At 40.1% G+C, this 27161-nt stretch overlaps 1 protein-coding gene across 2 annotated transcripts; it reads right to left on the bottom strand.

Annotated features, from left to right (window-relative positions):
• Positions 1-473: 473 nt before the first annotated feature.
• On the bottom strand, positions 474-26636 carry LOC139808228 (UDP-glycosyltransferase UGT5). Of its 2 annotated transcripts, none has more exons than XM_071769981.1 (3): positions 25330-26628; positions 13850-14069; positions 474-1853 (listed from the first exon to the last, which is right to left on the bottom strand). In XM_071769981.1, the coding sequence occupies exons 1-3, from the start codon at positions 26441-26443 to the stop codon at positions 1547-1549; spliced, it is 1641 nt and encodes a 546-aa protein (XP_071626082.1). In that variant the 5' UTR covers positions 26444-26628; the 3' UTR covers positions 474-1546. The 2 variants fall into 2 exon arrangements, with proteins under 2 accessions (XP_071626082.1, XP_071626091.1); XM_071769990.1 differs by lacking the exon at positions 474-1853 and adding an exon at positions 1927-2769 and having other exon boundaries at positions 25330-26636.
• Positions 26637-27161: the final 525 nt, after the last annotated feature.

Here is a 27161-nt window from a genome sequence, read left to right as displayed (position 1 = left end):
AGAGAGAGAGAGAGAGAGAGAGAGAGAGAGAGGTACAGCATCGCCGCGAACGGTGACGCCAACGCCGTAAACTCGACAGCCCTCGACGTGGTTCTTGCTTGCCGTTGCCGCTGTGCTCCGCAACCGAGGGGCGGAAGCCGGTTGACGCAGTGGGAGACACGGCCACCTGGGAAATATCCCTTAATGCCCGCAAAGCTGCCTCACTCTCGTACGTCTCTCCGTGCTCTCGCGGCATTTCCATTCCCCTTTCTCCTCTCTCGTTGTTCTCTCGCTTCCCTCTCGCGAGCTTCCAGCGCGTTTCTCTTCTTCTCTACTTCCTCCACGTCTTCTCTACATTCCGTTACATCACCTTTTTTGCTTTCTCCACCCATTGTTTTCTGCTTCTCTTTCTCCCTTCGATGTATCTCTTCAATGTTTCTAATTCTTCCTAAATCTTTTTCAAAATTGATAAGAGGAATAAGAAAAGAACAATATAAAAAGATAAATTATTATTTAATTATTAAAAATTTACATCTTTTTCGCCGTTGGAAGTAAATCAGTTCGGAAATATTTAGAGACTTGTGTTACCGCCTGAATAATTCTAATCAAAACAAGCAAACATTTTGAATATAATATACATAATCTTTATAGATCTAATCGCACATAATAAATATATAGTTCAGATATGGTGTTGTAACAAACATTTGTTAAATCTGGTAGAATTTATATTAAAATATTCGCAAAATATGAAAATTATGTATTTCTCCAAGTATATAAAAATAGGTATATTTTATATATTTCGAAATATATTTGCAATTGATGATGTACGAATTCCCCTTGTGTGTACGTATGTGTGTGCGGCCATGTTGCACCTCGCGATAATGAATTTTAACTTCGATTACAGGAACGAAGAAATAAAGGAACAAACGCTTTATGCGACGCAAGTCGACGGAACATGAAGAATAGTTTCGTCGTCTTTTCCGTAAAACGGGAGAAAGTAAGAAAAAAACGGAAACTAGCAAACTATAAGTTTTACACCACCTGCGCGTTGTTCGGACGAGTTCCAGTGTTAACGGTTATACTTGGATACCATAAAATACTGCAAACTATCCAGGGATTAAACGACTTTGCTCCCACACGCCAGTTTTAAGGTCCGCGCCTCCCGGAAAAGAAATCGCCGATAACAATTAAGCTAAAACCAGCCGACATACGCGAGCTGTAATATAAGTACTTCCTAACTAACTTTACGTAGAAATATCGAAAAGACATAAAAATCCACTCGCGACGCGCGATATTCGAGTCCGGCGTCGCTGAAGAAGTACGAAGAGATTTAATGACAAACGATCACGCGAGAGACTTGAAAAAAATTTCCGAATAAATTTTTCACGTGATTTTTACCGAATTTACTTCCGTTGGCCGATTACTCCGGCTCTCCACCGCTCGAAATTCGTTCGTAATACGAGCGTCGACACTTATACGAAGGATCACGTTCTTTGCTATCTTCTACCTCGAGATCGCTTTTTTTTTTCAAACGCGATGCTCCACAGCGAGACGCCGGCGTCTGTCATCAGTCCTTCTTCTTACTCCTCTCCCCGGCCTGGCTTCCAGGCGTTCCTTTGACGGCGCCGAGTAATGACAGCAACAGCTTGATCAACCGGAAGAGGATGTAGATGAACGCCGCGGAGACGATAATCAAAACAAGCGCGACGTCGACGAGAAGACTCTGGTACCAGGGTAGATCCGCGCCCTCGCTGCGGTGGTAAAATCTGCCGTTGCCCCGGGCGATGTATTCCGTCCACCATATCGCCGTCTCCAACGGTGTGGCAGCTCGATCACGGTAAGCCTTCGAAAGCCTCTGGGCGTTCTCACGGTAACTGAAAAAGCAGAAGGAGATATCTCGATGAAATATATACTTGATCGTACGCACTCTTTCCTATATCCGACGCACAAAAAAAAACTATCTTTCTATCTCTTTTATTTGCTCTTTTTATCGTGTTCTACTCGGGTATAGATGTATGTACATACAGCCAGAATGACGCGTGCGCGTTAAAAGAACGATTGTAACTCTCATAGAAAGCGAATATCCATTTTCATTCATGTCTAATTCGCGGAGGACAGTCCGGGTATTCGGATACACCGCGGTCGAAAATACCGGGTCGATCGATCAAACCAGATTGCTCGTTTAAATCGGGATGACGATTTTGGGTGCTCCCGATAGGTGCGTGTCTGGCAAAAGTGCGTATCGCGTCGGCCGGCCGGCGAGCAAACACCTGTGCGTATAACAATCGCCGCGAGATGCGTCGCGATTGTTAGGACCGCAGGAAAAAAAATTTTGCTAGGACAAGGGATAAAGGGAGGATAAAGGGGCAGAATGGCGCGCGCGGACAGTGGACGGCGGGGAGAGAACGGCCGCCGCTCGCGCAACCACCCTCGGCGGGGACCCGAGGCACACAATTTACCGATCGGTACTCTCCATTATTCGTGTTTACAGCTGCAGCCCGCGAATCAACCTGATGCACCGCCGCGCCACGTCCATCCCCCATGTGCGTAACCTACCCCCCTCTCCCCTACGCTTCCCTTTTCCAGCGCGCCAGCCCTGATCCGCCGCCTGTGTCACCCGCGCCGCTCGTGCCCCGCTATTTGCCTCGGTCAAATTCAGTTGCAGCCCCCGCGGTGGTTTTGAATTAACCATCAATTTTGGGCGCGCCCGACGCTCCCTTCCGCTCGGGGCCGCGCCTGTCGACGGTCGTCCTGAAACACGTTGCTTCGGGGGGTGTCACCAGATAAAACCTGAGGGAGGGAAGAGAGGAAGGGGATATTAATTCATCACGCCGACGAGATAAACTCGCGTATATAACTATATCGACCGACCGAAAATCGCCAGACGAATTTTTTTTCACCGCGAGTTAACGAGTGAAAGAATATACTTTTTGCCGGGGGCAGAAGAGGATAGGGTGGCGGACAAGAGAGAGGACGGGGGAGCGGAACAGGTCGGTGAGCACGTAGGACCGTCGCGTGAAATTTAACATCGCATAAAACGCATTCACCTTCTGGCTATACCCCCGGGGAGTGCTTCCGCTGGCCGTGTTGTGCTTCTTTTTGCATTTACAAATTATCCGCGAGTGCGCGAGACGCCAACCGCCGCGCCGTGCACTGCCAACGCATCAATATTGAACGTGTGACGTTAACCACGGTTTCGTGTTACACACCGGCACTCCGCGACGTGGTGGATGCATTTATACGCAACTGTATATACACGATGTGTATGCGCAATTTGCAAACGCGTCTGAAAGGACGGCGGCATGGCTATGAATTTCTAAAATGCGTGTCGACTGTGAAGACTTTGTTCGCAACCTTAATTCAGCACAATAAAAGTACCTAATGAATTCATTTGACACATTCACCGCCAAGCGTATTTTAGCTGATTTTCCATTCACGCCGGATTAAATTATTTTATATTGAAAAGAATAATAAAATACTTAATTTAGAGTGTTGAATTTACAGTATATTGAGTTGCACAAAAATATGATACATGATACATGATATTTATTTGATAGTCGCTGATGTTACAAAACGTAAATTAAAAAAATCAGTGTTGGTCCCCATAGTGATCGATATAGCGGTGAATGTGTAAAAAGATACAAAATTATGTAGATTGTTTGAAACAAAAAATTCTTATAAAATATTCTCAAAACTGTTTTTCTCGGTTAAGCGATTTTACATAAATATGTATTCGCAATTTTAGTGGAAAAAGATCTTTGTGCACGTCCCCATTCTCGCCAACATGTTTTTTGCTCCTTCTAAAATTTATTCTGCGTGCTTCCAGGTTTTAATCAGCGCGCAGCGGCTTGATATCTCGTTTCGTATTCTTTTCTAACATAATTTTAGGCTTATGTTTGTAAACTTTGCCAAATTTAGGGGAGCAGGCGATTAAACAACATTTAACTCGCAACAATAATGCGAAATGCATTTAGGATTAAATAACAAAGTACACGAAACGCAGGTGTCCGCCGCCTCTCTCTCCGGAAATTCCGCATCGCGTCGGACTTGCATGTGTACGTGTGTATCTATTGTTGCGCGTCAACATAGCATGTACTTGTAATATAAAATTATTTAAACAATGCAGCGTTGCATCGCCAATGTTGCCTCTTCGCCGCTACTCTGCTGGCGGACCGATATAATTACGGATACACACGATCGAGTGAGCATTCGATATTCCAACAAATTCGCGAAACAGACGTGAATACAAATCGGCCGACAACGGCGGCCAACAAAAATAAACATATTGCGTAAAATAATGGGGGACACCGAGCGAACGACGCAGCATTAGTAAAGCGAGATTGTCGGTGGACGTGTCTCTGCGATCGTCGTTAAATCGTTCAAATTTATTCGTTCTTACGTAGACGATGTGTACCTAGTCGGATTTTATTGTCAGACTTGAATACGATAAAAGAGGCGATCAATACGTTAAATGCATTACCGCCTGCGTGTAACAAGATAGCACGTCTGTACATACATTTAACAAATACATCAGATGTATCAGTTCTCACACGATAATTTGTGGCCCTCGTTGTGGTTTTATTGTAAGATACATGCAATTGCATAATTTTAATGAGTCTAATGAATTATAGCGATAGATTAACGAGGAAATTATTTAGAATAATAGGAAAATTAGTGATGTAACTATCATAATAATCAGACATTGACAGCTATCGATTAAATCCGACTAGCAATATAATCTGCAATAATACACGTATTTTAATAATAATATAATATAACGGATTATTACCGAATGTATAATATTATGATCGAAATTGTATAATTGTCATATTTGCAACCCTCATTTTTGTGACGCGTTATCTACGCGCGTTGTCGTTTATCTACACGCGACATTTCTCTGACATTTGTCTGAAAACGCGTCGTTCCGTGTCTCGACTTTATCGATGCTACTGTTTAAAAAAAAGAAGGAACACCACCCGAGGGAGGATCACGATGGCGATTCAGACACGAGAACGAAGAATTGTCAGTCCTGGCCATTACGAGTGAAATAATGAACGATGCGGAATCCTTCCCTCTCTCTTTCTCTGGCTCTCTTCCTCTCTTTCTCTTTTTCTGCCGTTAAACACACGCTCGCGTTGCGAGCACGTCGTTTTAACGTCGCGTGAGTCGTCCCAATTGTCGAACGCAACAACGTTACATGCATGAGTAATGTAAAATTGTCGAGCGATTCGAAAGCGCTGCTCTCCCTCTCTAACCCTCTCTGCCTCCCCCCTCTCTCTTCCTCTTTCGTTTCCGCGCGCCGCCTTAATTGCCGCTCGGTGTTGATTTACGAGCTTTGCCTCTGCCGACCCGGCAAGTAGGCACGCTCGCTTCCGATCGTATCGGGGTATCGGTGCGGCATCGATGCGATACGCGTGTTTCAACTTTCGATCCCTTTCGACCCTTACGGACGACACCATTTGGATAGCGTAATAATACATGGCGCTTTTTTTTATGGTACCGCAATTTTTAATATTATTTTTGTAATGTTGGAATGTCGATGCAACATCGATATGTGATATTTTGCTGACATCATTATATTAACGAAATTAGTCTTATATAATATTGAATATATTATAACTTTTTTATTTTATATTCTTTACAATATTAATATTTTATAGAATCAATGCTTATTATTTGCTATTAGGCAGTTGTCAATATTCTAACTCGATATTTTCATCAAGCATGAAAGTAACTAGATAAGCTGGATTTTAGCGCGCGCGCTCTCGTGTTCACAAACGATTGCGTCACGCGCGTAAACAGGTGATTTGTATCGCGTACATGATTTATGTGCCTGAAACACGAATAAGCATTTCCAGCTTCTCGATGTCCATTCACCTGTTTTTCCCGTGGAAAAGCACCATTTTTAGTAAATTACTTATCGGAAAAAATATGTCCAAAATATCAAAATTTAAAATATTCTAACAATAAGTAAAGAAATTTCAAAGGTATTTTTAATGACGTACAAACAAAATTCAATGTATAATAAAAAATATATCTAAAAGTGATATATATCCCGAGGTATAATTTAGAAATGTATCAATTCAACATTCGTGAAATTCATTAGCTACATCTAATATCAATTTCAAAAGGGGTTGGATTATATATCTAGATGCTATCGCTATTCGTCTAAGATTACGGGATGCTTTCTATGCGGCGCACGCGAGAATCCTAGACTGATCAAAAGGCAGTTGCCGGAGTACAACGTTACTACGAGACCTTCGAAGATAACGTCCGCGCGTTTCTACAAGTGATAAATATAATCAGCACGATCTCAAGATCGTATTACAGTAATACGGTCCCGAGTACGGTTTACGACTTCTCGAAAGAGCCGTGACCCGTGCCAGCGCCATATAACTCCGAGGTACTCCTTTGCCCTTTGCGTCCCCATTCCCCCGGCTTTCGCTGGTCCCCGCAAATGCGGGGGACGCGAAGTGGCCGTTCAATCCCCGAAGATCACTGCGCGTGATTGCGCTTGCAAGCCAAACTTGGGCTTACAGCTCGCTGGTACAGCGCTAGTGATGTATAATGTTTGTGTTGACATGCGACTCTCCCTCTCTCTGGACTCGCGAAGAAGATCCGCGAATTCACAACCTAGTTTGCCAAGTGACATTCTTGAACGATCTTGAATACAAACGACGTTGAGTAAAGTTGTGAAAAACTCTCACTCGGGCTATCGCGAAAAATCTTGAAGAAGATTCGCAAATTATTTTCCTGCGAAAAGCTAAATTGCTTTCGATTGTTTTGAAACTTGGTATAGATTCCTCATTCACTGAAAAGAGATCTAAAAAGAGTTTTTTATGATGTAAAGATTAAAATAGTTATTCAGAAAAACTAATATAAATCGCAAATATCACGGAGATATTTCAATTCTACCAATTAGTTAAAATTATTGTTCTAAAATTAAATTTCGTGTAAATTTTATACAATAATTTCTTATATGGATAACATACTTCTTTTCTTTTAAAAAATAAACTAAATATTAAATGTGAGAACGATTGAAAGTAGATCAGGCCAGGTTAATGTTAGATTCACACCGAGAATCTTTTTTGAAAGCGCGCTGCTTTATCAGAAAAAAGCTTATGTACCAAATTAGAGAACGATCGAAGTCAGGTCGACAAAAATCCTTCTTGGATTTTTCTTCATTTCAGCAAGATTTACCAAATTTCCAAACAATCGGAGACCGTTCTGGAAACTTTCCCCTTCTCGAGTCCTATTTGAATTTCAGATTCGGCCTAACTCTCCAAATGGGGCAACATTCCGAACATAATCAGCGCACGAACGTAATTTTATTCAATTCCAGACAGGAGGATGGGGCGAATGTAAAATTGCAATAATTTTTCTCGCTCAGGCTCTACCGCTAACTCATAATTTGCTATTGGAAAAAACGAGTTTCGACGCGCGGGTGGCGACTTGCCTAACCCAGTACAACCACAACGTGCGAGGGGGTTGAACGGGGTGTATCGCGAGATACGAGATCAGTGCCTTAACGTCACTCTCTCGTTCTTCTTGCTCTCTCCACTGTTCTCTCCACCGCTTCTCCTTCTACCACGAAGTACGAAAGTACTTTGGACCCATAATCAAATTCGACTTCAAACTACCCCCATTCACGAGGGGGAGGGGGGGGTAGAGCTCGCGCGATAACTCGCAGGCGTTACTTAAGCGCACTGTACCGGGTGGCGCGCGCGCACAGGAACATGCTCACCCTCGCACTTATACATCAAGCTCGCTCATCTAATCTAACACGCACGCACGTATACGGTACATCGACACACGTACGCACACCGCAAAAGCCAAGAGGGTAGTATGTACTTACGGGCGCAAGCTGGCACATAAGAGCGACGGTAGTCAAAGTTTCGGCAGTTTGTAAGGAGGTAAGGCACCACCCTTCGCCCCTCTCTCCACCCTTTCCTTTCTCCCGTGTCCACCCTCCTTCTCATCCCTCTGACTTCTCTGCGCTCGCTCTGCGCTTCTTCTTCGGTTACGGCTGAGGGATAACGTAGTGCGGTTCCGTCGTCGAGTTAGCCCGACATCCCTAACTCCCCCGCCCTGTTCACCCACCCCGGCCCCCACCGCCCCCTTTCCTCCCTCTCAAACATTTCTCCCGCGCTCCATTTCCCCTATGCCGCGTTACCGACCTCACCTTGTCTACTTTATTGCCATGTTGTTCTTGTCCTTACTCTTTCCCGCGAGCGAGTAACCCTTTCCCAGTTCCACCTCCGACGAACCGCCATTCCCCAATTCCCCTTTTTCTCTCTGCCGCCCTCCCCCCCTCTCCCGCGCGCCACATTTCTACCGTTGCTCACCCACGGCTTTTCCGGCCGGATTTATTCGAGAGGCAAAATGTGCTAGGGACTCTTATTCTTTGCGGAAGCGAGCGAGAGAACGAGAAAGAAAGAGCGAGGGAGAGAGGAAAGGGGGCTCTTTTTCTTAAAGGCAGAAACGAGAACTGTGCGGGTCCTATGAGTGCTTCGGCGCACCTGCTCGCCTGTAAGGGATGTAATGGGTCGACGAAGGTGGACGAAGAAGCTGGGGATGAGAAAAAAAGGAGAAGAGTTACTCCGCAGAAAACGAGAAAGTGCGGCGTCGCGTAACAACTCGATGGCCAAGGGGATGGTCAGACGAAATAATTGGATACACTCGATATTGTTAATTTATTTCTGTAGAATGAGTCCCTCTGCGCTGCAGTTTACAATCCTTATTCCTTACTCTACTGATAATACACTTCGTTTTTATCTCTGGGACCTGAGAGGGATTCTTTTAAATGTCTGTGACGGCGATGAACTTTGGTACCGAATATATATCGCAGATTCCACTTCTCGCGTTTTATTTTGCTCGCGGATCCTTTTGCGGCGAATTTTTATATATGCATATGAAAAGATAAATGTGTCTTTGTATAAAACAAGACGCGTTTTAATTTTTTAAAAGATCTACCTTCAAATTATTCCACGGTAAATTCCGCGCACATGTCGGCAGAGGGACTGTATTGATCGCAACGTCATGAATGTTACGATTTCTGCCGCAAGTCTAATTAATCTCGATCTCCCTCACACAAATTGCCCGCATATTTAAACAAATCGAGAGAAAATCGCTCTCTGTCGATTTACCCCGCTCGTTGTTACATCGGTTTGACGAACTATTTTGTAAGTTGGCGGAAAATGTAAATATTTCAATCCGTGAATTACGCTCTCCCACCAAACATTTGCTTTTTGCCGAACGTTCTACGTTAATTAATTCCTTTCATTATCAGGACTGCACGCGCTCTATTATTTTAGCCGCCACGCGAAGCGAACATCATTGTAACGCAAAATTGTAATGTTAAAATCAATCCCCGGCTTTTCACGGGACGATCTATATTTTCAATCAGTCATATCCTCCCTCATATTTGTTTCATCATGTATTTCACATTATGATTTAGGCATCGCGTAAAACAATGACGTCCCGTCTTTGTTCGAGTTACTCATCTGAGAGATGCACTCATTTATACAAAATTATTTTTTATTTAAAAACTCACAACATTATTTTTTATTAGCGCTACAAAAAGGCGGCCTTGTCTGCATATCGCAGTTTCAGTCGCTCTATGCAGGTAAATCCGCAACATGAAGTAATTAACGCGTTATGGATCCGTACGACCTGTATGACATCGTCGGCGAAACGATGTTAGCGGCGCTTTCAAACTGTTCGATAATTCGATATTCTCTCCGCTCATATAATATCGTATTCGAATAATCGCACCGTATTTTCTAAAACAATGCGAACTCGCCATAGTGCGAACAATGGCATGACGCACATCTGATCCATTTCAATAATCATACTCGCATTGTCGGTATGTGGAATATTGAAACACATATCCGGTTAGAATCGCTCCACGGTTTAGATTAGAAAGGCAATCCATATTGTTCTCTCTTGAGCCCAAATACAAATGTCATATTTTTTAATAAAAAACGAGATTAAATTACTTTTTAACAATTGAATGAGAAAGAAATAGTTTATGCGCGAAGGAATTTATATATATAGATTTTCCAGCTACAATTACATAATTAAGTTTAGACGTTTGCTAAATTAAAAAATGCTGGATTCAAGATAGCCGACTGAATGCAATTCTGTAATAAAACACAATTTTTTAAATATAATTAAGTTAACAAATTTTATGTTCTAATTAGCATTTCTTTTACATTTTTTTCCGTGTTTATTTCGCATCACCGTTCCTCCACGGGGGATATATTTTATTCAAATCTTCTTCCTCTTATCTTAAGAAATCCGTACGGAGAAATACAAGAGACGAAGGATTATAACTCAGAGGATCATCTTCCGGAGACTGAACGCACCGGGCGTCCGTGGATAAATTCATGTCTGCGAATGGTATTATAATGAAACTGGAATCGCACGTATATCGCCTCAGCTCTAGCGGGATCCTTAGCTAGAGGTCCAAGGCGCCGGCTCGTAAATCCGACGACATCGTGATTACACTGACGTTAAGGAGTGTCGTACGACGCGAAAACGAGCAGTCGGGCGCAACAGTTTCATATCCGCTCTGATTTATTAAGCCGGCTTTATCGCGCTCGGCTGGGATTGTCCGCGCGTGCATACGGACACGCCACACGCCACACCGTCGATCTGGTGTCGCGTGAAAAATGATTGAATTGCAGCGTATTTATTCCTGTCAACGTATGGCGCATTAGTCACGCTTTATTACCGCGATGGTAATTGTTATTAAATATTTGCGCATTTCAAATTGTACGTATAAAACGGTGGTGTCGATGTCATCGTGGCTCTGTTTAGTATCGCAGTTCATAATTTACGATAAGAAAGTTCACAATCTTGATACATTTGTCTGATGTAATAAAATTAGTTGATCATTAAGGAAGAAGAGAAGTGATTAATTTCTGTATAAACGGATTACGAGGGGATGAAAGAAAGTAATCTCCTTATAAACTCATGGTTACTGGTCATTTCCGTGGTAATTAGCGACTCGCAAATTTTTGCACGATAATGCGCATCAGCGCCGCTTCGTTTCGTCAAATTAAGCGTGCCATATTTCATAACGATTTTACGGCAATCCGCAAGAGTATCGTGAAAAACGATTGCTATACTGGCGAGCCGAGATACCGGAAATGGTAATCGTGCGGACAAGTCATGCCTATTAGTTCCGTAATTTTCTACAATTACTTCGCTCTACATAACTGACGTCTGTGTCCTGCGCAATTAATAGATGGACATGCATATGGATTACGCGCGATCTGGCTCTCCTCATATTTAATCACACAGCGGGATCTCGAAGACAAAAGGGGATGCTCGCGGCACAAGACCGCGAATAACTTTGCTTCGTCAATCGAAGTACAACCAGACTTGAGTTTTTGTTAGAGCAAAGTTTCCGTTAGAGTTAAGTTTAGGAGTCTCTTTAAGTTATCTCTCCCTCTTTAACGCATATTTAGCATTCCTGTGTGAAGCCGACAAACGTAATTTTCATTAAATTGGAAATATCAAATGAGTTAAATAATTATTTTCCATATGTACAAAATTTTGGACAACAATAGATTTTCTATGTTTTTTTTTGTAGTATAGCACAAGGAGAAAAATACGGTAACTTTCAAAGCTTGGGTTCTTGAAGCCTCTCATTGTTATCGCTTGAGTTAACATCGCCTTAAACACTCTGCATGTACCATAATTATAACGCTGTCATTCTTCAGCGCGCTCGGCGAATGCAAATCTCACTTCGAAGGAAGAAAAATAGAAGCCGCACACGCGCGCTACCACAAGTCGAGACTTCGAAAGAAGCCGATGTTAGGCGGCGATTACGATGATACCAACCGGCGTTATTAGAGTCACGCACATAGACGCGCAACGGATGAAAATTTTACGGCGGAAAATACAGCCATAGTCACCGAGGTTTTAAAATTGCATAAATTTTCTTACCCGCATCCGATTCTGTAGGTACGTTGTGGCATATTTAGCAGAATGTGTCGCTCGAGCGGAATATTACGCGTTTAAATTTAGAAATGTTGGGTGAGATATGAAAATGAAATAAAGCAGCGTGAAATCTCATGCATGAAAATATCCATTAAACGAGACTGGCAATTAAATAAAAATGTTCGTTTCTTTTTTAAATTAATATATCAAAGCGCAAACACTTTGACGCTATAAGCAACCACATCAGAGAAACCCGGTTAATTTCGAGCTGTATAATAATTAAAATATAAAAAATAATAAAAAAAGGTTATATATATATATATAATATATATATAATCTTTTATTTTTAATATTTTTTATTATTACACAGCTCTAAATTAACTAGGTTTCTCTGTGGTTACTTGTAGCTCAAAAGTACTCGCGTTTTGATATTTTAATTTAAAAAAATATATATTCACATTTAATTTATCGGTAAATTTCACTCCTAAAATTTTAATTTAAGCGTTAGCCCTTCTGGGAAACCTTACATAGAAAGTAAAATGTAGCTGTCGTAAGAATTCTGAAGAAGCCGGTTACGTCAAATAAACGAAGATACAATTTCTTCGCTTTATCCGAAGGGGACGTCGACCCCTTCGTTTCCCGATCCTCCACGCGTTCGGCACTTCCATGAGCATACCATGGAGGGTTATAGCTCGCGGTTGGCTTGGTAACGCGCGTGCGGTTAACAAGTTAACCGTACTTGGTTAGAAGAGAAAGTGAAAGAGGGGAGGAAGAGAAAGGACAACGTTGAATAATGTAAAATTTCATTTCGGCACGCCTCCACGTCGTCATCGACGGCACGGCGTGCCGTTGATTCGGTATACCCCCCGTGAAACATTTAATGCTTGCGAAATTTCCCATGTGATTTTCCCGTGCCGGATACGCGCGCCAGATGTACTCGCTCGCTTGTTCGCTCGCTCGATCCCGCGCGTCCGTCGATCGGGACGAAGGCGAGGGAATTAAAAGGGGACTGGAGAACCATCCTGGGAACACGTCCGCTCTTTCCGCGATTCGTGCCTCGAATTTGCGACGAAGAGAGCGACGGCGTGTCGAAAGAGAGAAAAAAAAATTGCCTGCCGGAGGACTATGCCAAGAGTGCTGAATACGCCCGCGCCGTGCCCTGCTCGACAGCTTCCTCTACCCTCCCCCCCTTCCCCAACACAACACTGTCTACTTTCTCGGAGAACGAGAGAGACAGCGGTATGCCGCGTCGAAGGAAAAGAAAGGGATGGGATTAGGGGATGTTGAAAGCTCTGACGGAAGAGGGATGGAAAAGGGGTAGGGGGCTAGAAGGGAGTTGGGAACGCCAGTGAGCCGCGCTACGGATTAACGAGGCGCCTCGCTGCAACGACGATGCACTTGCCGGATATCCGGTGCGTCCGGACGGCTCGTGAGATATTCAACGGAGCGAATATCCGGATAGATTATGCGATTCTCCTTTTTTCGCCGCGATCCTTTTCCGTCTCTGTGCCACCATCCTCGCCGTGACATCTCGCGAGCGAGAAATTTTAACGCGACCGATATATCGGCGCGGCACGGTAGCTTACTGTAATAGATAATTCTACACCGGAAATGCGTCGGCGAAACTCCAGACAGTCCGCCGACGCGTCTACACCGGGGAAAAAAGTCGATTTTAGATCCGCGTTCCTTAATAAAACGATGACTGAGAATTTAATTTGTTAATCCATGCGATTTCATTCTCCATTTTTGTCACCGATAAAAAAAACCCAATTGTGAAATGGATTTTAACAACATGAATCTCTCTTTGTGTCTTGCAAAGAGATTTTCCTTCAAAGAAATAAATGTATGTAAATAAATGTATTAAAGAAAGGTAAAAAACAAGTTTCTCACTTTAGAATTAAAATAAAAAGAAGATACATACCTGGTATTGTTGAAAGCTTCGTCCAGAGCGTGTCTTAATGTCTGTTCATTTAAATTATTGTATTCAATCACCACCGCGGCACCTCTGGTCTTCACGGCAGCAGCATTGTGGAACTGATCACCGAACATCGGCAATAAGATCATCGGTAAACCCGCGTAGACCCCCTCCGAGATACCGAGAAGTCCTCCGTGACCAAAGTAACACTTAACGTTCGGGTGATCTGAAAATATAGTAAAACAATAACTACAACTGACAATAATGGAATCGATTAACAATTTAAAATACCAAGGGATAGCTATAGACAAATCGACTATGAAAAATCTCTGCAAGGTTAGAAATATTATCTGAATTATCTCACTAAATACAATTTTTCGAAAATAAAAGTTAAGATAAATAAAAGAGAGACAACTCAATTTATTTTGTTTATTGCCTAGAATCAATTGAAACATTGTTTCGTTCAATAGTGATATTGTTAGTATTCCATGAAGTTGTAGCTTTTTCGACAACCCCTGTTGCAAACAACAGGGTTTAATTTACAAAGCCGGTAGCGCGGCCGCGCGCTGGAAATATTCAAATCGCAATTTGCACTAAAAATGTCAGGGTCAGAGAGAGGCTCGTGTACGCAGGTAACGAGCCGTTATAAATGACTCCGGCTCTAAAATGGAATTGCCAAGAGCACCTAATCTTCCGCGTGCACGCGTGCGGCGGCACTTAATTGATTAATTACGCATACATTCGCGCTTGTACGCGCGCTTATAACGAAGAAGCTATAATTTACAATGCAATTAACGGGCAAATTACGGATTCGACGCGGTAATTCGTAATTGATTGTGACGCAAATTACGAGTTTAATTCATTAACAACCGCGTATTGCGCCAATAATAGTCGAGGCTCGAACATCCGAGGTGTCGAGGCGGGCAAAGGATATTCCTTGGCCGATTCGCTGTATATATATATCTCACAAATTATCATCGAATATGCACGTGAGAAATTTACACCTATCTCTTTCCGCCATTATAATATATAAGTATGATAAAAAAGTTTACAATGTGTAAGAAGAAAGAGAATGCGCATAATTTTTTTATCAAACATATTAATTTACAGATTTATTTTTATAATTTACTCAAGATTTATTACTCAAAAATATTTGAGCGATCTACACGCCATATATAGATATGAAAACACTTGCTAATACAATTTTTTCAAATGTTTGATGTACGGTATACGCTAAAATTACATTTTATTTATGATTAACGCTAATGCAGCTCTCCATTAATAATGCAAAAGAAGCAACGCTTCCTGCCGAGCTCCCGTTGAGCTTAATTAGCATTCGCCGATATTATAGTCTAAGATTTTTTCAATTATGATTTATGAACGCTCCCATAAAAACTCCTGTATTAGAACAAAGTAAAACATTTCTACCGACATGACTAATATCATAATTAGACGCCGTATCGTCTCCTCTTTGTGTCTCGCTTCTTTCTTCTGTATAAATTCACGCATGTGCGTTATCTGTCAGTCAATATTGAACATATTTGCGTGGAATTTTTCACGATCGCCAATATTCACCGCGATAAAAGTCGTTCGTCCTCCTTCGCGGCTGTCTGTATTCGTTCCTCTCGTGTAAGAGCCCGACGGCGCATCTCCGGCGTCGATCTTAATGTCAAATTCCATTACCGCCAACGTTCACCCCCTATCGACGGTGGAAGGAGTAGACAGGGATAGGATCCACGGATATACGCGGATATTTGCGAGGGTTTACATTACATCCGCACAACGTGTACGCGTGCACGAATATATATCCACGCACCGTATCGAGAGGATGTGCTTCTTTTGACGACAAGTGCCGCCGCATCTCGAGGTTTCGCGCTCTCGATGCATCCTCCGTATCATCTCCCGGCGCACGTCAATACGTGACAAGGGATATCTATCGGCGTAGAATTTTTGCGATCGGCGTGAAAGAGAGAGAGAGAGAGAGAGAGAGAGAGAAATGCGTTGGTGACGAAAAATCGGAGAGGGAGAGATCTCTTCCACCGTGAGTTCCGCACTCCGAGATTTCCGCCGCCACGCGGTAAATCACGGGCGATATAAAATCCTCCGTGCGCCGCGATGCGCGCGAATAAATGTTATTCGCCACCGTATGACGTGCGGTAAAAGATAACATTAACAGGGATCAAACGATGCTCCCGAAAGGGATGCTATCGGCACCGATAAGAGAAAACAAAGGAACATTTATTGAGAAATCTCACAATTACGTGTTACATTGATGTATCTTTATTTAACGACCTTTTAAACCGTGTTGAAAAATTTGATGATGTTTTATACATTCTACAAGATGAGGAAAGAACTTACGTATTCATAAAAAGAAAGTACATACTTTTTAACGCGATCGATATTGCAATTAAGGCGGAAGTAAGAGGTGATTCTTCTCGTCCAAGAATTTTGTAGCTCCCCGGATGTAATACACCTAACTTTATAGTGTTGCATAAAAGATTGAAAAAAGAAATTACGGGCACGATCTCGAAGGATACGTGAAAAAAAAGGGAGAAGAGAAAAGAACACGGAAAGTACGGAAGTAGCTTCGAGCAGGCGGGAGCGGGCGGGTGGAAGGAAGAGGAGATCAAGGTAGAGCAGTCACGAAGGAAGATAATAAAATTAAAGTGATCGATCGTAGGGTCTGACCAACTTGCGACATAGTTTCAGCGAGATTACTTGAAATACTTACGTCGTCGGGGGCGCCCGGCTGTAAGTATAAACGGGAGGAGAGGAAATTCAGAGAAGACTGTTATTACATTATTATAATATTGTTACATATAACTCGGCATAGTGTAGTAGAAATATTAACAAGAAGAGGGTTATTACACATAATTATAATAATATCAAAATATGATATACGATGACAAGTTAGATTATTGTATATAAAGGGATATTATGGCGTGATTATAATAGCAAGGTGACGCGTAACGATATGAATTTCAAAAGTGTGAGATTGTTTTGTCGAGAGATTTCACATCGATATTCGTAAGTATGACGAATCGTGTCAACAATATTACGTTATTAAATACACCTGTGCGAACGCGATTAATAACAAACGCGCGGATTCTCTCTGCGGGCCGCGATATTCGTCGCAAATGCCGCGTATATGGTAACGGCAGATTTCTCGACGTGCGGAAAAAAAATTCAGAACGATTCTCTTCACTTATCAATCTTTTCCCTCCTCTCCAGCAGGAGCTCCTCTGCTTTCGTTGAATCCATCCGTATCGAATATTCGCAAAGTATATACGCGCGGAAGCTCGGTAAGGAGACGGCGATATCTCCTCTCCGTTGGCGAAATCACTGTTTACGCTCGAACGTGTACGGAAATACGCATCGCATCGAAATCGAAGACGCGATGAGCGATCCTGCCCGAGCTCGTTCCAAGTTCGCCCCCAGGATATACGAGGAACTTTCGACGATGTGGATGTAGAACGCATTCGCGAGAAGAAAAACACCGACGATAAGATTAGAAATCGTATATACGGGGGGGATCGCGATTGCGAATCTTTTTTGGTGTTCCCTTGGTTCGCGAATTTTCAGGTTGAAAATAAGAGAGATACGAGAGGATGCTTTCCATCGACTGGCAAATTAACGGAACGTACGGGGATAAAATGGAAATAAAGGATGGCTGGCACAGAGAAAGGGAAATAAGAAGAAATGAGAGCGAGAAAAATAATCTAGTCGTTAATCCGAAAGCACATATGAGTTTCGCAGTTGTAATTCTGGGGCTTAATAAAGGTAAGCTCATTTTTCATCTCGGGGAATATATTGCGGAGATGTAATTTTATAGAACGTACAAAGCGAGATACGAATAGCATAAAGGTATGTAAAGGTGAGGAGAGAAAAAATTTCTTAATCTAATAAACTTCTGCTCCGTTAAAGAGAAAGATTTCTTTTGAATGTCAATTTTACAACCAAATTATCTAAGCTCCATCTGTCCGAGGTATTTGAGCTAAATACTCCAAGTACGAGCGATATTGTGTTATACATTAAAAATTATTTTTAAAAAATAATAGCAACACAAAGATATGATTAAGTATAATTCAAATAATTTGATGCATATATATTAAATCGATAATAAGTGGTTAAAACACACAGCGATATAGTTTTGTAATTTGCGAACTACTGACAATGAGTTACGTGTAACGTTTCGGTATATATTTCAGCACATGTTGCAGCGATCCGTTATATCATATCTTGCGGTGTAGTTGGTGTTCCTTACACAAAACTTGTCGGTGTTCCCTTACAAGAAAAAATCGAAGGTTAAATGTGAAGAGTGAGCTGGCTAGAAAACTGTCTCGCCGTGTTCTATCCACTGATTTGGAAAAATTTCATCAGGAATGTTTCTCACTTCTCGAGCATATAGTGCGCTGAGCATTTATTGTGCAGAACCACATTGTCTGACGAATGCTTAGTATATTTTCTGATAAATATTATAACGCATTCTGTAAAAAATTTTTATATTTTTCTGCAGTAAGAGTTCCATCAATAAAATACAGCTCAATCATTTATTGATTCCACACCACACGTCAATCACTGATTATCGTCTTTGATATTAAATTTATTGTAACTAATATAGATTCTCGATTGATACCAATAATTAATTTGGATATTATGTAAATTAACATTTCCAGAATAAGTAAAAATAACGTCATCAGTTAATAATATCGAAAAAGCGAAGTTTGCACTAATTTGTAATTGTCTTGAACTCATTTACAGAATCTAACACAGTTCACGAAATCCATGCTGTGTAATTCTTGGTAGAGATTGATGTGATATGAATGAAAGTGACGACTGAGAATTCGTGATACACTGATGGCTTTCCCAGACTGACGTTTAATCTATCGTAGACTAATCTGAGAATCACGATTTATCATCGCAAGAACATTAAGTTCATTGCTTCCACTATTTACAGAGTTTCGACTATTACCCTTACGACTAGCAAAACTTCTGGTCTCTCTTAATTTTTAACACTGTCTTTGAAACGGAGGTATATTAAGTTAAAAGCCAAATTACCAGAACACGAAAAATTTTATATGGAATTAATTTGCTAATTATTTGCTATTTTTTGCTTTTAAAAGTATTTTTTTTGCTCCAGTTATTAAAAAGTTACAAAGGTAAATTTTTAATAATGTGAGCAAAAAAATTATTTTTGCAAGCAAAAAATAGCAAAAAATAGCAAATAATTTTGGTATTATTAATTTTTTGCTTTGACTTATGTATATGTTTTTTTTACAATATGGCTGGATAGCTTAATCTTAAGCTATCCAGCCCTTCGTAACTTTTTAATAGCTGGAGTAAAAAAATTATTAATTAAATTAATAAAAAATTAAAATACTTTTAAAAGCAAAAAATAGCAAATAATAAGCAAATTAATTCCATATAAAATTTTTTGTGTTCTGATAATTTGGCTTACAATTAAATAGCTTAATATACCTTTGAAACGGTGTGAAAGACATACACATTTTGGATATACAAAGCTTATACCATGATTGAATTACATTGAGTTTTTTCATAAATAAGGAAAACATTTACTTGTTCTTCAAATAAAAATTTCAAATTATCACCTCTTGTTAGCTAACACAGTTAACACGCTACAGAATTAAAAATTTAATTAATAATATTAGAAAATGTCAAAGAATAACGGCAGCAAGTTTTTTTCATTTAGAAAAAGAAATCCGGGTTATTGTCTATAGTGATTCTAAAGAAGTTATTCGCTGGCCGACGTAACTCGAAGCGGAGTGACGCTATAGCAAACGCGCGCGCGCTTGCAAGAAAGAGAGAAAGAGAGAGATCGGAACGATGAGGACGAGGGTTCTTGGCGTAGCCGGGGAGATTTAACGGTGATTTATGTTGCCGTCGGGTCGTTAGCGAGTTGCCTAATTAAAGTCGTTTCACTCGACAGAGGCCGAGCTGCAAAACTGCTTACGCGAAAATTCTCGCGGCAGTCTCCTCGCCTTCTGCTTCGTTCTACATCGGCTTTCGCACCCTTTCTTACCATCCCTGAGGGACTCGTAGTAGGCGCACTGTCCGTTCAGGCAAATGATCCGAGCACTAAAACTGTCGAAGTATTCGAGACACGTTACCAGGCGAATAAATTTACACGACGGTCGCCGAAAGGTGATCGCCAGTTGAAGAGGACTAGCTGAAAATGAGTCGGCAAAAAGTTGAAGTTCCTTATTGGAGCGAATTGGAACAAACGAGAGTTAAAAACTCATTGACAGTTATAGACATGACAAGAGACATTATCTTGTGATAATTTTTTGATTAACTTTATACTGATAAGTTTTTTCTTTTTATAGATTGGCGGCTAGACGTAACAATAGACATCATTTTGTGATAATTTTCCAATTAACTTTATCTAATAAGTTTTTTGTAGATATCTTTTTGTATCAGATGTTATATCATTACTTTACGTTGAAAGCTTACGTAAATACTCCAAATTAAATCGCAATACGTGCTCTTATTTGTATGGGATATGTTCTATTTGTCCAATTAATAAAATTTGCATTAATAAAATTTGCATCGTTATAGCAACTTTTAAATCAATATAAATAAATAACAGATTATATTAAAGACAAAGTAATTACTTGCTCTGCAATTCGATTTTGCAATTTGACCTTTAATTTTAATTAATATAGATACTTCTTTAAATCTGAATCAGTGACTATTCACTGATTCCGATTTAGAGAGTAAGATAAATAGATATAGTAACAAAACACTTGTCTTCATCGAGTACAATGGAAACATGTGATTACATTGATTATCTTATCAAACAATACATTAATAAAAAAATTTGACTTTTATATTTTGAGAGTACACATAACAATTAATCGAATATACCGTTATAAAAATTAATTAAAATTGGATTGCAAGTCTGATGCTTCAATAAATCCATAAATAAATATTACTGTATTATGAATTATCTTCTGCATGCTGTATTTTTCTTATTGAATAACCTATGTATAAGGAGAATTATACGTCATTCAGCATTAATTATTTAATTTTACTATGTAATACAAAATGTACACGCTGCGATATCTCTTTCTCTTTTCTTTCTCTTGATAAAAATTTAAAAGTAGAAGGTATTCCTCTTCAATGTCGACTTTGCCGGCCAATTAACCCGAACATTCGTCTGTGTATCGCTATTCGCCAGATTGGCGCGAATCGTTTTCAGAAGCACCGAAAGCTCCTCAAATATGCCGGAGCCGTTTTCCGGTTTGACCGTTCAAAACTATTTGACGCTCAACCCCGCGTGGCCCGGACTGAATACCGTAGCTACCCCGGGTTTCGGGGATTCAAAAGCCGCTTTCGATGTTTCGCGCACGCGGACCGATTCCGCGCCGCAATTCGGCGCGATTAGTTTGACCGCGCGCGCTGGCTGGGAATCCCAGCTCTTGCCGGAAGTATTCCAATTTCTCGCGGTCATAGCCGATAGACGTCGACGAGTCGAATGTCCGAGATGCATTTTATAGAAATAATAACAATACAGATTCGTTGTTCGTCATGTGGGAATTTTTAACGATTTGTATGTCATGCTTAGATTTCTAGTCTTTTGTCTTCGATTATGTAACATGGACTGCTAGCAGCAACTTCAGACTGGTAATTAACCAATAGTGCATTATTTATCCTTGTTGTTTACTGAATGTAAACAATTGTTTAACATTCAGTAAACAACAATGATAAATAATGCATTATGCTCATCATGCGTGAAACGGAATGCATCCATAGATACAACTTAAAGTATATTTAAAGCCGGTATTTGGTCGATGGAGAAGACATATAAATATCGAAGATGTTGGATACACGTCCCTCTCTGTCTGTACCGTTGCATGGGTTAACTACCAGTCTATAAAGTTGCTGCTAGCAGTCCATGTTATATAGTCAAAGTCTTTTCTATACAATCTCAAGTAACCTGAATATATTTTGTGTGACTGTCGAAAATTTCAAATAATTTCTTTTATCTATTATTATCATTATATATTATATTTGTCTATTACTATACTTATAATATAATTCAACATTCTTTTATAATAATATATCAAATAAAAACGAAGAGGCGAAAAGAAAGAGAAAGAGAGAGAGAGAGAGAGAGAGAGAGAGAGAGAGACGAAAAATATGTATATAGTAAATTAAATATAATTTTTAGTACTAAATACAGTATAAAAATCTTATAGCACATTATTAATTATAACTTTAATATATCCCGATTACATTCATTGGAATTATTTTATAGTATTTCAATTTTATATTATTCCAATATCAAAATTACTTATATATTATTATGACACCGACAATATCGAGAGATATTCTATTACGAATTTATTAAATTACTTTCAAAAAATGCATATATATAATGTGCGCGTTGTTATAAATTTTTCTCGTATTCACTAATGTGGAATTTATAAAAGTATATTTCAAGAACCTGACATTTCATTTTTTGACATTTTATAATCGCAAAATAAATCTAGTTATGATGCAATATAAACAACAGAAATATTTGAAAATCACTTGAGTTAATTTAACACAAATCGATTACAATACTTTTCAGGCAAATTAACAGATTTGTTTATAATCATATTATGCTGACGTTGCTAATTTTCTGATTATGATTAATTATAATATAATATATTTTTATGATATATTATATTATAATAATTATATAATCAATTATATAATTACCTTAATTCCCCGATTTTCCTTCTATTATTTAAATTATACTTATCTTAAAAAAGAAATGTAACAATAGGAGAGAGGCTTTGACGTTCTTGTACGTAAGTCGATTAAAGTCGACTCTTTTTCCCGTTAAAGAATACTATTCTCAGAGAGCTGCTACTGCAGCGCGCGGCTGCAATTGCGATCGCATAGTATTGTTACATTAGAATACACGCGAGCCTACGTTTCGCATAATAGTAGAGCGATACTATCGTCGACAGGAATACGCTTATGGGCTGTAAGGCGATCCGATTCAGCATAGAATTACGAATGGCGATTGTGTTACGCGGTCTAACAAAAATCCAACGTAATAATTCAATGAGAAGTGACGTTCGATCTTTGATCGTTATAAATGGAGAGAGAAGTTTATGTCTTATAAATAAAATCATAAATATTCTGCTGATAAGTTGAGAAAAAACATGATTATATATATACATGTATCTGTGAACATCCGTGTGTGCAATTAAATATCGCGAAACTGATGATGTGATGATATCATTCTTTATAAAAAGTTGATTTTAGAAAGTAAATATTTAGGAAAAATAATTTGTCTGCCGAACATTAATCAACGGTGAATTTTAGCAAAGCATTAACTGGAGCAGCATAGATCAAAGAAAAGATTACCCAAAACCGGTTATCAAATACAAAGGGGTAACCGCGGTAATCAATAAACTTCCATTAGCGTTGAATTTTGTGTCACGAAAACGCGCAAAGCCGGCCGGTTGGTAAAGGGGGAGGGGAGGGGAGGGGATATTATTATTAACAGAGAGAACAGAGAGAGCGAGACCGGAAGGAGGGTACGAACGAAACGAAAACACGCGTTACGCCGGTGGTACAGTTTAACCGCGAACAACGAGATAAAAAGGCAAAAACGGCGAAAAAAATATAGGGGTAAAAATAAAAACGGGCGCCGCGCGCGCAGGTGCGGCCGTCGATCATTGAGCGCGCGCGCGATGCGGAGGCAATAAAATATGTCAAACGGTGTCTAAAACGACCCGGTGAAATTTTTAGCAAGGCATTACCATTGCAAATCCGCGCGCGCGGCTGGGCTGGCTCGGCCCGGCGCTATAAAAGCGCGATCGCTACTCGCGGAAACGGATGTCGCGAAGCAGAATTATCCTGCGACCGCAATCGACGCCGCAAATTTGTCACGCGATCGACGCGATTGTTGACGCAAGGACGCGTCATCTCTAGCGTGACCGCGCATCTAAATTGCTAGGTAAAAATTATCGTGTAAATTATAATTACGATCGTAATTGCCGTCCGGCAAAAAGACTCCTTACATGCTACTCGTCGTATTTATTGTCTCCGTTTTCGCTGGCTTCCTCTATTAGTAACAACATTAGTAACAAGATAAAACCAAATATGTTGATATTATATATTATACCGTTATTTTTGTTATAACATACTTATACTGTTTCATAATATTCTTGACAGACTCATATGCCACTTTAGATTAAAACTCGATTTGTTCGTGTAAATATACAAAATATGTGAGTAAGAAGTTGTATTTAATGAGAATATTTCGTGCAACTATTTTTTCTGTTCGATATTAATCATTCGCGATGAATGTGCCAACAAGATTGCCACGTATCTTTCTAAAGCTGCGATCTTGTCGTTGTATAATCAACGCAGTTAAGTAAATATTAAGATTTTTATAGATAAGAGGTCACTATTTTTTCTGAGTTACTGAGACAAACATTATAAATCTGATGCGAATTTATGATTTCTCTCTCAAAGCAAAATCATACAAGCAAAATCTAATTATTATTATGTGAATGATGTAACACGCACATTTCTGCACTTTGAAACGTCCGACACCTGATTATAATTATTAAACATCGTATTTCTGTGTGAATACTCGCACGCATGAATATTAACATAACGAGTTTCTAGATTTTCTTTCAAGATTACGCATTTATCTTTACATATCAAACCGTAAGATTCGTGCGCTATGCTTGCATGTGCTTTTGCACAAAATCCAAAAAATAAATAAATAACAGTACTTAAAACAATTTGCAATAAGTTAAAAGTATGTTTTTTCGTATAGCAAAACTTTACATTGCTCATATTCGTCAGAGAACTCTTCTAAATTGTGATTAAAAATTCTGAAATGAACTATGTATATACAGCGCAATTACGATTAACTAATTTTGTGTGTTGATACTCAATTCTCATTTATTTCGTATATGTAGTCTTTTATAAATCTTGACTTAACTCTCACTGTTATCGCATTTGATGTTTTTATGCTACGCGTATGTGAACCTTACCACACATACGTGAAACATGTTATATACGTAGTCTATGCGTCATGTTATGCATTACAAGCAAAATCTAGCAATCATCACATGGATGTGAATGATATAATATAATATGCACTTCACTTTGAAACGTCCTACAGATTATCGTACTTAGTTTATCGTCATTTTATAACGTTCAATTTTGTGCTTTATTCCCATTTATCACAATAATCGCTAATTTAAATTTAATAAATAACATCGCATCATATAACAGATAAAAGCAAAAAGGATTTCTGCGTGAAATTATTAAAATCTTGAGAAGAGAAATTACCTTAAATTTCTTATCTCAACGTAGCAATGATTAATCTCGCGTTTTTGCGATGATCGAGCTAATTCAGAGTCTAATCAATGTCTAATACAACGACTCAGTTTTGAGCACGTGTCATTTTATGAAAAAAAGAAAGAAATATTTATTTTTTTTTTACTTACTTATCACGTCGAACTGGGGCAGCCATTTCCTGGCCATAACGTTGTCCAGCTTCCGCGGTAGCTCGTCAGCCTCCCATTTCCAAATCACTTTCCGCGGTATTGAGCCAATCACCTTTAATACTGCATCCAGCTTCTCTGGTGGCATCGTAGACATCTTGATCATGGAGCCCAAACTGAAATATAGCACTCCCTCATGAGCGTTGTCAAGGAATTCGGCTATGTCTTTCGGCAGCGGGTTGATCTTGGACGGAATGTGAAGCCCACCGATTTCCACTACGTTCGGCAGATGAGGTCTGCTGCCGTGAATGCTACTGTGGGTGTTCAGCAGCAACGCCTGCGACTGCTGAGCGAGTTCTTTCAGCTTAGGGAGATCCGGGCCGAAGACCTCGTTGGCGACGACTTGATCGATCGGTCGGAACCAATACTCGTAGGCCACTTTATACACTAACAGCCACAGTGCATTTTGCATTCGATTGAAGAAAGCCAGAGGTCTAGTGAAGCCAAGTATTATCACCGGGATGTAGCTAGGATCGTCCGTGTTGCCCATGTCGTCGTTGGGCCACGGCATGGCTTGATGCGACGACAGGGCCATGTAGGGTGCTTTAAATCGATGAACAAAACCCAAAAAGCAATCAGTGTTGAAGTTCTCGGTGAGGATCACGTCGAACTTTTCGTCGGTTTGAAGGAACTCTTTGATGGCCGGAATCCGCAGACCGCTACCGCACGCCTGATCTGCCATGGATCTCAAGAGGTAGAGCTCCATCAGAGGACGGTACCACGGGTGACTAATCTGTTTAAGATCTATAACGTCCACGAAGACACCGACCTTGGAATCCACCAAACTGATATCCTTATAATTGGGCAGCGGCTCTTTCGCCTTGGCATTGTCGGGTCTAGGAAAATACGAGATCACAGTGAGCTCGTGGCCTCTTCGAGCCAATTCCTCCAGAAGCGGCTTGAATACGTCGAAGTGACTCTTGCCAAGATGCCCGAAGACACCAAGTATTTTGAATTTCGTTTTAGTGGTATTCACAAACACGGTCTGATTGATGGCCAAACAGCATGTAGAGAACACCGCGAGCAAAAAGAGAACGATGGACGGATGTATCTGCATTTCGCAGGTGTGTGAAGGTAAGTTTAATTCAAGGTTAGCGGATGTAAGTCGATAATTTCACTATAAGTAACGATCGATCGTCACCCCGGGCCCTCGCCGACGAATTGACAGTCAGTCAATCAGCCCGTCCATCTATTTCTTCGGTGTACAGCCGACTGCTCGAGTGCCCATTCGCGCCGACGATCGCCGACAAGTGCGTTATTAATATGTCAGCGGTAGGGATATCCCACGTGTGCGTCTCGTGCTTCTCTGGCAAGATAATGTTAGTCTCTTAGTGCAACCGTGACTGATCAGCCAAAACATGTTTGCACATCAGCGGTAATGAACACCATTAAGATAATAAATGCCATTTTATCATTGGAAAAAAAATAACGATAACTGAGAATTAATTATTTGTGACAGTGCATAAACGCTTATTACATTATCTTTAGCCTTCGAGGCTGTCGAAATGTTTTCTGAAATTGTTATCCGAATTATTAATTAATTATTAATTATTAAATTGGAATATATGTATATGTATATTATATACATTGTAATTTGTTACTTCTGTAACTATTTAATTTCTTTACTTACGCACCACGTACCGCGCCTGACTCGTATCGCCGTTTATTAATTTGTTGACATTTTCACGAGTCTAATGACATATTTTAATTATTAATTGATAAATTGATAAATTAATAAATGGTCAAATCCAAAGATTATTCAATTGCTGACAGAT

The sequence above is a fragment of the Temnothorax longispinosus genome, chromosome 1, assembly GCF_030848805.1.
Source record: "Temnothorax longispinosus isolate EJ_2023e chromosome 1, Tlon_JGU_v1, whole genome shotgun sequence".
NCBI classification, from domain to species: Eukaryota; Metazoa; Arthropoda; class Insecta; order Hymenoptera; family Formicidae; genus Temnothorax; species Temnothorax longispinosus.
The sequence above is the reverse complement of the archived record's forward strand: the minus strand, read 5'-3'. Positions and strand labels throughout refer to the sequence as shown.